Here is a 10,556-nt window from a genome sequence, read left to right as displayed (position 1 = left end):
CACCGCTCCCTGAGCCAGCCCGACAGCAGCCGTCCGGCGGGGAGCCTGCACGGGGGGACTGACACCGGGAGCAGCCCAGCCCCGCCGCTCCGCCGCCCGGCTCCGGCGGGATGCGCTCGCCGCCGCCTTCATGCCGGAAGGGGGGACTCTGAACCGCCGGAGCCTCTCGGGCAAGGACCCCGGGCAGCGGCGGGGCCCCGCGGCGTAGCCGGGTCCGGAGCCATCCACGTGTCGCCCGCCGGCGCTCCCCAGTGAAGGCACCCGCTCCAGCCGGGGGTGTGGGGGCGGCATCGTTGAGCCTTTCGCCGCAGAAACCAGCGGCGCCCTCCGGGGTGGCGGCGGAGCCCGCCCGGCGGCCGCGATCCGGTGCCCCATGGTGCTGCTGCGGAAGCTGCCGGGCATGCCGGGCTGGCCGGCGGCGCTGGGGCTGCGGCTGCCGCAGAAGTTCCTGTTCCTGCTCTTCCTCTCGGGCCTGCTCACGCTGTGCTTCGGGGCCCTGTTCCTCCTGCCCGATTCCTCCCGCTTCAAGCGCCTCTTCCTACCCCGCCGGGCCACCGCCTCCGCCTCCTCCTCCTCTTCTTCCTCCGCCTCCTCCTCCTCTGCCTCCTCCTCCTCCACCCGCGACACCGACCTGCCCCGCAGCCCCCCTGCCGCCGCCGAGCCCCGCCACGCCAGCCCCGCCGCCCCCCGCCGCCTCCGGGAGAAGCTCCGCACCGCTGCCCGCATGGCCGGCCCGCCGGCCCACACCGCGCCGGGCTCCCGGCAGCAGGTGCAGGGCGGTGAGCGCCGAGCCCAGCCCGCCACCGGCGCTCCCCCTGCCCGAGAGACGCGAGCTCCGTTCCGCTTCGACTACGAGCGGTTCCGCCGGAGCCTCCGCCACCCGGTTCGGGGCAGGCGGCCCGGCGAGGACCCCGAGACCCGCGCCCGCAGGATGAAGATTAAAGAGGTGAGGAGACCCCACGCCGCCCTCATCCTCCCCTCAGGGCCATGTCCCCCGCTCAGTCAGCCCTCCCCTCAGGGCCATGTCTCCCCCTCAATCAGCCCTCACCTCCCCTCAGGGCCATGTCCCCTCATCAGTCAGCCCTCACTCTCCCCTCAGGGCCATGTTCCCCCCTCAGTCAGCCCTCACCTCCCCTCAGGGCCATGTTCCCCCCTCAGTCAGCCCTCACCTCCCCTCAGGGCCATGTCCCACACCCTCAGTCAGCCCTCACCTCCCTTCATGGCCATGTCGTATCCCCCTCCCCTCATGGCCAGGTCCATGTCTTCCCTCAGTCAGCCCTCACCTCCCCTCACAGTCGTGTCCCCCCCTCAGTCAGCCCTCACTTCTTCTCACAGCCTTGTCTGCCCTCAATCAGCCCTCACCTCATGGACAGGTCCATGTCCCCCCCCTTCAGTAAGCCCTCGCCCTCCCCTCACAGCCACGTCTCCCCCCTCAGTCAGCCCTCGCCCTCCCCTTGCAGCCTCATTCTCTCCTCATTGCCCCCACTCTCCTTGCACGCCCCTGACTTCCCCAGGTTGGCTGCCGTTTCCCCCGCAGGTCCCTCGTGCCCCTTTCTTCCCCCTTTTCCCGAGGGAGGTGACAGCAATTGGGGGGTGTCTCTTTCCGAGGGGGTATCCTGCAGCATCGCCCTGTGCCTGCGAAGTGTCGGCGGGCGCACATGCCTGTCAGCTTCTGCACACGCCTCTGCTCACCAGAGAGGAGATGTTAGGGCAGCCTGATAGGGTGTGACTAGAAATTAAAGAGCTGAAATTAGGCAAAGGGAAATTTCAGCTTGGTTATTAGAGGGGGACAAAAACTTGCTTGGCAGGAGGTGTCTGCGGTTGTGCAAGAGGCTCCTTCCCCAGGGTATCGTCGTAAACCGGGCTGCTTTACACAAAAGTGGGTAGATGATGAAACTTGCGCTGGTCCACAGGGATGGAGGGACGGGATGCACCCTCGCAGACATCGAGGAGGAGGCGTGAGGCTGGCTGTCCCCCTTGGAAATTGTTTTGTCACTCACTCCGGCTGGAGCTGGCTCGGGACTTCTTACCCACTCACAGCGACCTGAAGGCAGAGCCCACCGAGCCTGGGTAACCTCATCGGTGGGGTTACAGGGCTGTGACGGAGGGGAGAATTTGGCCTGGTGCCTACAGTCTGTGCATAAAAGCCTGGCAGCCTCACAAACATTGCAGAACAATCTGTGACCTAGTTAACCAAGAGCTATAGATTCTGTGTAGTATTTGATTGTGTTTGTCGTATCTTTTGCTATGATGGATAACCAACTTGGAGTGAGTTTTGGTCTAGTAAGAGGTGCCAATAAGTAAAACGCACAGATTTAATTAAGCAGAGTAGAGATTTCCTGGGTTTGTTCCCTGACAGAGGTGTGGGCATTCAGGAAAGATGCTGCCCCAGGTTGAGTGGAGAAGGAAGTCAGAGTAACACACCGAGGGCTTTCACCCGCTGTAACCGGTGTTTTAAAAAGCATTTTTTTAAAGCTCCCCTCCTGATATCTCTGTCGGTCATTAAAACACACGCTGCACCGCTGGTAAAATTCCAACTCCTCTGCCAGGCAACCAGACACAACGCACCCAGGGGTGCTGGGTTTCTTTCTGCTCCCAGGCGCAACTGAGCCGTCCTTTCGTTCTGCATCTCAGCTGCAGGGTATTCAGAACATTCCAGTACCCGTCCCTCTCCCGCACTTGGAGTTGCGGAGCGTGTGCTTGAATACGCTGCAGACTCTCCCACTTTCAAGGTATGCTAGGATAGCACGACGTACCCATGAGTAACCCAGCTTCCACTCGGTACAAGCAAATCAAATTGCGAAGCAAATTTGTGAAAGCTGAGGAATTCAGTCGTTTATTTGTAGTTAATTATTTTTTAAATATAGGATTATTGCAAGTTGTATGGATTCAGCCCCATCTGTTTATAACAGCCATAATCAGTGCCGGGTAGCAGAGTTAGATTTTTCCAAGGATGAGAATCCATAAATACTAGTTTTATGCTGACAGCTAATTACTCTTCAAACAGAGCCCTTATTCCTTAAAAGTGCCTGCTCTTCTGTTTATTCAGAGAGAGAGAGAGAGAGAGAGAGAGAAACAAATATGGTGCTGAGATACGAGACTGTGCAAAACGAGGGATGGTGGTGCAGCTTGTGGAAGAGATAAGGTGTGTCGTTTTTCTTTGCGAGTCAAAAAGACGTTAAGAAAACAAACCAAGGGAGGTTAGAAGACAAATGCAGTATGAAAAGAAACAGATGGGTAAAAAATAAATTGCAAGGAAGAAATAAATCAAGTCATGATACGGCATTTGGGTTGGCAGATACTCTTCACGTGATGTGAGAGACGCCAGCAGAGGCAGGTAGTGGGTTTGCTGGCTGTTGTAAGGTGGTGTGTGTGGTAGCAGCAAGTAGCTTTTCTCTCCTTCTTCCAGAGCTTTAAGCCCTGTAATTTACTAATGTGTTCTAAACTGTCCTGGTACTTAAAGTTTTGTGGTTGTGTCGTGTATTGCCGTCATCCTGTCCTCCCCTGGCGCCCGCTTAGGCCGATCTTTATAGCACCGATGTAACAGGGAGGATGGATCTTGATGGGATTTGTTGATATATTTTTTTTCCTCCATCTGTCTGCCAGACCCTAGATGAAAGCCAGGAGAAAGAACTGGTGCATGATCAAAGACGAGGGCTGATGCCCAACCTACAGACTTGGACCTTTCTATTTTCTCATAGGACCCTTCAGTCTGAGCAGGAGCCCAAGCAGGCATCTGCCCTTTCCCACCCAGCCTTTAAAGTGCTTGATGCTTCAGCCAAAGAAAGGGTGTGTCATTACTCTCTTGGCCGTTACGTACGGAAAGTGTTGGCTGACGTAGTCTTGCCAGACTTCTCCTGCTTAAAACATAGCATCGTCCGGAGCGTGAAACCCACCACTGCGGTGTCTCCTGCTTTGGGAAAGCTCTGAGCAGCGTCAGGGGTGCTGGAGCTGTTTGCAGATTAAGGAGTCTGGCCGAGGGTATATCTGCCTTGCTGACTCGTCTTTCCCAGTAGTGCGGAAAGGAAAAGAGGTGGGTTAGCAAGTTGAAATGGCACGTGGAAGTCTGTTAAAAGAAGTAAGGGCTGCAGTGAGCTGGGCTGACGTGTGCATGCAGGTATGCTGCTTTGCACTGGTGGGTAACTTAGCTGAGTGGCAGACTTCTTACATTTGACTTGCCTTTTTAAAGACAAGTCCAGAGTCAATAAGCAGTTGTTTTCCTGAGGAGGAAAAAAAGAGAGCACCTGTATTGCACAGACTGCTTACTGCAAAAGGTCGTTGGTCACCTGGAGAATTGCCTAGGATATACTGCTGTGTGTTACTGTGGGCAGCCGAGTACTGTGGGTACTCTGACCTTTTGAAGAAAACTGCAATAAAACCAAATAACAGCCTCCCCATGCTGCAAGTTGGGAAATTTAAAAGGGCCTGGGCTTACTCATCTCTTAAACTGACCTCTGAAAAACCTATTAGTTCTGTAACTGATCAGTCATGCATGGCTTCAGGGAATAGCTAATTTTTTACATGTGCCAAATACTAATAAAAAAAAAATAAGAGAGAAGTGGTTGGAGTCAGCAAGTGACTGCAGAAATGCCACAGTGGGATTCCATATTTATTTGCTCTCAACAATTTCCAGATCAAATTGGCTCAGTGAAAAGTCAAAATGATTTCCCCCTCCAACTGCTGCTACTGCAAACTCAGCCTCAGATCTGGGAAAATCAGACTGTGTGGTTTCTGCCTTTTGCATCATAACCAGTAATAAAGATTTTGCTGTCGGAGCTGAGCTGACAGTTTTGCTGATGATGGATGAAGCAACACAGGCTGCTTCATACGGTGTTGTTGCTGTGTTGGCATCGTGGGTCTCCTAGGTGGGGAAGCAGTGGGGAGAGAGAACATTTAGCATTTCTCTGAAGTATTTTTATACCCACCCTACTAATGCCTCCAGTGCTGAAGGACAACCACTGTAACCAGCCAGGCTAGAAAGTTGTCTGTTAATGAAATTAAGCGAGCTAGCTTGCTTCCAGTCATGAGATGTGAGAAAAATGTGAACAGTGAGAGATTTACTGTTGTGGTTTTTTTTTTTTTTGTTCTTCCTCTTTGGGTACAAAAGGCAAGCTTCCTGGCCTGATGTCTGAGAATACCCAATACCTCACCTGACAGTGTCCTTTGTCCCTTTCAAATAAGGGAGTATGTCAAATTCAGGCAGGCTTTTAGTCCTCTGCTGGGATTGTACCCTTGGGTTTGACACATGCATTCATTTCCGCTGGATTAGTAATACTGAAGCCTATTTGTTTTACAGTGCAGTTCTCTTCATCCTGGCTTTTCTTGCTGTCTCCACCTTCATTTGCCTCCCCTTGCTGTCTGCTGTCCTCTTTTAACACAGCTATAAAGATGTACTTGCTTTCAAAAATCAGACCCCAGGGGGAAGAAGGCCATCAGAGTCCGTGTGCAGTTATCCTGCATCACTGCAGATTAGCAGGCTCCTATTAGGGTAGATCAGTCTTTTAAAAACGACTATCTTGACAGTTTGTCACTAAAAGATAATCGGCAAGAAACAGGGATGTTATCAGGAGCTCAACTTTTGCAGAAAGTTACTTGGTGTTGGTTGCTGGGTTCCCTTTGCGTGGTTTTGACAGTCCTGACCAGTGATCCCTTCCGCAAGGAAAGATCAGGTGGTGTTGGGGCAGGGCTGGGGAAGTGCTGCTTGTTCTCCTTCTGAATTAGTGCCGCAGCCCTGACCCCTGGTGGGAGAAGTGCCTGGTCAGACGCTCCTTCCCTCTCGCACACCTTCGTGGAGGCAAGCCGTTCTCGGGGAATTTTACATGAGTGCGTAAGCACCGGGAACTGGATTGTGATCACCAGTTTATTGAAAGCAGGGCTCAAAACAGTTCTCTGTCTGAGTTATGACGCAGTGAATCCCATTATCAGTCGTCCCTGAGCCATCTCATTTCTGAAGCCAACAGTAAAAACATTTCAGACGTCTGCCTTTCCCTACACCGGGCAACTTCTCTTCTTCCATTTGGAGAAAATGCCTTTTCTTTCTGTAATCTGGGGATGAACAGTACTACAAGCAAATAACGTAATCTGTCAGTCGCTTCAGTACGTGAGTAGCACCACGCACAGTTCTAGATGGAAGTGCACCTCCCCACGCACATCTTTCTCACTGAGACCCGTGGAAAACGTCTAATCGTTTGTGCTGGTCAAATGTAAATCCAGTGACTTTTGACAGACTTACTCTGGACACAGAGGGTAAAGGAAACTGTTCTCAGTAAACTTCTTATTATAGTGGAATAGAATTACGATCTCAAACCGGTCAGGTATGCTGTGATCAGATCGTAATGCTTTCTTTGGGGTAGAAATACCTTTGCAATGAGAGAATTTCTCTGCAGTTTGAATCACTGGCTGACTCCAGGCTTGCTGGAATTTTCCTTTGCTCCATGCTCCTTCTCATGCATTTATTTACTGAACCTGTGAAAAAGGGTGCTGTACTGTAAATCCCACAAATGGTGCATACAGTGTATTTTTTGCTTCAGTAGCCTCCAGTGGATTCCTGCAAACAAAATTTAGACCTAACCTGTCTCAGCCTCTTTCGGCTGTAGGGTGTACAGTTAATTGACTAAAAATATGTCTGTTCTGTGGCATAATGCATGAGTATGGAAAATACTTCACATGCTGTTGTCTGTGCTACAGTGCTGCCTGCCTTAGAGATGCCAGTGATACCTCAGAGCTCGCTATTGCTGATGTTACTCGAGCTGAGGGCATTTTGGAATTTGGGAGTACTGTGCAATTTGAAGACATTTGTTCTTATTTACAAGTGTGGCACTGAAGGCACTTGTTCCCCAACCACTCCGTTTGGTGCGAGACTAGTTTATAAACTGCCCCTTAAAGACGATGCGCTATTCGCACAACAGCAAAATTGTCGGAGCGCGTTCCTCTCCAGGCAGATTACAGATAATGGCTGAGTGCAGGCGCTGGACACGGTGAGATGAGTTTCCAGGACACACACGGGCGTGTTGTGCGGCAGGACCTGCACCTTGCCGAGTTCCTTCAGTAAAGACAGATAAGCTCTTTGAAAGTCCTCACGTAGGAAGACAAGGGGTTTAGGGCAGCAGGGCTGGAGCGGGGCTACGGCCTCGGTGACGTCCTGCTGTAACCACATTCACGTACCCTCGGGGAGCAGGACGGAACGTGGCCGTGGTGTCAGCGGGGTGGCGTAGCTGGGGGGCTGCGGTAGGTGAGGCGGCCTGCTGTGCCTCGTGGCGTGGCACTGGTGGGGGGCCAAGCTCCTGTCACAGCCCCCCCCCCCCCCCCCCCCCCCCAGTTCCCCCGTCAGTCTGGGGACTGTGTATATGCAGTGGTGCAAATATTTACTAAAAAGCAGTCACCTCGGTTAAGATTCCATCTTTCCAGCCAAAATATTTACAAACTCCTGATTAACTATTTAATTAACAGTTAAATGCCCCTTAATGGGAGAAAGATTTTTTTTTGTGTGTGTGTGTGTGTCTAGTGTTCTTTCCTTTGGATCCATATGCTAGGCTTTCCCAGATGTTAATCAATCATGTTTGTTTTACTCTATTAGTCTATTATTGTTTCAGATTGTTTATCATTTTGTTTTGATGGTTTTTAATATGTTTTTCAGTATTTAAAACAATTCAGATTTTTTCATGGGATACTGAGAGGGAGAAAGGAAAATGTGTCTTAGATCAGTCTGTTGTTTAGCTCTGAATGTAAAACTGACGTGAAGCTGTCAAAAGGAGAAGGCAGAAAAGAATATTCACTTCATTGCTGGGAAATCTTGTGCTTGGAGCATTCTAATTTTTAAACTTAGGAAAGAGACTAAATTTACATTCCCCCAAAAGTACTTTTCACTGAACACCATGAGTGGATTTGGCATGAGGAGTGAACACGCTCCCATGATTGCTGTCTTTACTGCGTATCCCTTTGGCGCTTCAGTTCATCATATGACACAATGTTTTGGAAGGGCTCCAGAGAAGCTGTCATGGGCAGTGGTGTCGGTGATCCGTGCATAATGCGAGTGTATTGTGCGTGATGGACCCAAACCATTGTAGGAAAGAGAGCACAGTGGGAACACTGAAGGACTGGATAATAAACATCCTCTATTTATGGGACAGGGATGTTACTCTTTTGTGTTCTTACTAAAGGGGGCAGAGCACCTACTGGTAATTAGAACAGGACATTTGGTCCTGGGTTCTGTTCCTGATGGCGGGTTCATTGTGTCGCTGTACAGATAACAGTATGCACCTCTGTAAAATGGGCACAATTTTTTTTTTTAATCCCTAATCCAGCAAGCTAATATGAGGCAAAACTGTATCCTCTCAGGCACTTCAGCATTCCCTGGGAGGACACTGGAGCGTAAGTAATGGCTAGAAATTGCACTAAACTGAAGTGACTTCAGTGCTTCCCTTTTGCATCCACTTATTTTGACGACAAAGATGCAGAGTCCCTTGTGTGCGTATTGGCTGCATACTAGAATCAAAGGAGAGATCTTGATGGTGTTTGAAAAGGGAAAGTGTGCTCTCAAGACTTACTTCTTCCCTTAGCAGAAAGGTAAGGGAGCCTGGCTTTCTAGGAATAGGGGTCCTGTGTCTGAAACCCCCCTACGTCCTTGGATCCCCCTCATGCAGTTTGTGAGTTTCCCCATCCTTGTGGTCTGTGGGTCCTTCTGTGTCACCCACCCCTGCCCAGTGGTGTCTGTTGATCTTCCTGGTGTCCCCCCTCGGCCATGTGGGCCAGAGGTGATGATCCAGCTCCTGGTGCTTGGTACCCGTAGCTGCCCGCAGCTCAGCGGGCTGTGGCTGGAGAGAGCAGGAGCTTGTGCTGCTCTCCTGCCTTCGGTGGGGCGCTCTGCGGGTCTGGCCGCTGGTCTGCTGGCAATTTGAGCTGAACTTTAGTTTCTTTGTGACCTTTACCCTCTGTCAAACCTGATTGAAGTTTTCCAGCTCAGAAGTTACTGGGGAGGACGGGCAGATGACAGCGGAGCAGAAAACAGTTCTCGGGCTTATTTGAGCTAATTGTTCTGATGGTTGTGATTGAGTGGGAGCCAGGAACTCGTTAGTTCTAATCTGGCCTCCAACGCTTCTATTGCGTGGCCATAGAGCTGTTGTTATAGTTCTCTCCCTTAGTTTATTAGTGTGTAGAACAATATCCTAAGAGTAATGCTGCAAGGAATAATAAATGCGAGAGATTTAGAAATTCTACAGTATCTCATCGTGCCAACAGCACTTGCACAGGATGATGATATACAGTGAAGCTGTATGTTCAGTACATCCTAGAGAATGTCTCTTCTCTAAGAGCTGGTACTTGCTTCAGAGGAAGTCGGTGACAGAACTCCTGCTGATTTATGGAGCAAGATGGCTCTGAAGACTGTCTGTACTGAGAATTAGAGCCATGTTAGTAACGTCTGAGCAAACCGTGTTTAAAACAAGGTTCTTGCTCTAATTGTGTTAACATGATTTCCCTGGGCAGTAAAGAAAGTGCATAACCGTGTACTTTGCAAAGTAACAAAAGATAATTATAATGTAATCACATTTCATCCATCCTGAAACCCTCCTGCTGTCTGGGTTAGCCAGCCCAGCTCACAAATAAAATACTTCCAGTGGAAATAGGATGTTTCTGGGTTTTCTTCCATCTGAGCCTTTATTTTTCTCTGGAATTATCTAGGAAGGGCACATACATTGATGTTGGTAGTTTAGCATTGTGCTAGATGAACCTAAACAAATCCTTGGCTGATTTCTAGTGCTGTTTTGGCTTGCTTGAAAGCCTTCCTCCAGTAATGATACCATGTTAGGATTCCTCAGTCCTGAAACTCCATACTTGTATTTGATTATCTTATCTATCAGACATTTGTTCTGCGTGTTAGGGAGCCCTCAAACAACCAGAACATTGTTGCTGCTGGGTGTGGATCTGCCCACTCTCATCAGTGGCTGCACAGTAGAATAATTCAAAAGATTGGTTTTTGAAAGGCAGCTCCTTGGCTGGTGTAGGATAAAGCAGTAGACAGCTGTCTTCTGGTTCTTTCATTTCTGGATTTCAAAGACCTAAAGAAATAAAATTTTGAGTCCAATATTAAGGTGAAATTTGGTAAGTGGAACAGAGTGGAAGCTTGCTGCTTATGTCTTGAAAGGAAGCACAACCAGAGCAGTACTGCGAGAGCCATGTCTGCACTGGCAGGGACGTGGAGTCTGTGACCTAGGAGGTGCCTTCTGTCTCTAATTTTTATGAATCTTTATGGTTCTTTTCTTTAGTTTATTACCCAGATCCCCTAACTTGCCATTTCTTGCTTTATTCTTTCAGCAGTTCATTAATCACTGTTGTATGATGACTGTCTAGTGCAGTGCTGGAATGATGCCAGGGCCAAGCCCTGGTCCCTCTCGTGATGGGAGGTCAGGCAAAATGAAAGCGAGTCCTCTTCGTCCTGCCAGCTGCATTCTAACATTGTTCTAACATCCACTCCTCCAACTTCATTTTTATTAAAGATCCAGTATTTGCAACCTGGTTTGTATGATTCATTGTTGACTGAGGGACTCTTGGAAGAGTTT

General features: G+C 49.9%; 1 protein-coding gene across 1 annotated transcript in view; it reads left to right on the top strand.

Annotated features, from left to right (window-relative positions):
• The first annotated feature begins 373 nt into the window (after positions 1-373).
• Positions 374-10,556, top strand: part of MAN1C1 (mannosidase alpha class 1C member 1) — a 64,802-nt gene continuing 54,619 nt past the window's right edge. The window contains exon 1 of the mRNA XM_086479213.1: positions 374-946. Within this exon, the coding sequence (XP_086335339.1) occupies positions 374-946 (573 nt within the window). The remainder of the gene's footprint in view (positions 947-10,556) is intronic.

This window comes from Leptosomus discolor, chromosome Z (genome assembly GCF_034619465.1).
Source record: "Leptosomus discolor isolate bLepDis1 chromosome Z, bLepDis1.hap2, whole genome shotgun sequence".
Lineage (NCBI taxonomy): Eukaryota > Metazoa > Chordata > Aves > Leptosomiformes > Leptosomidae > Leptosomus > Leptosomus discolor.
Note: the sequence above shows the minus strand (reverse complement) of the source record. Positions and strands in the feature narration are given on the sequence as shown.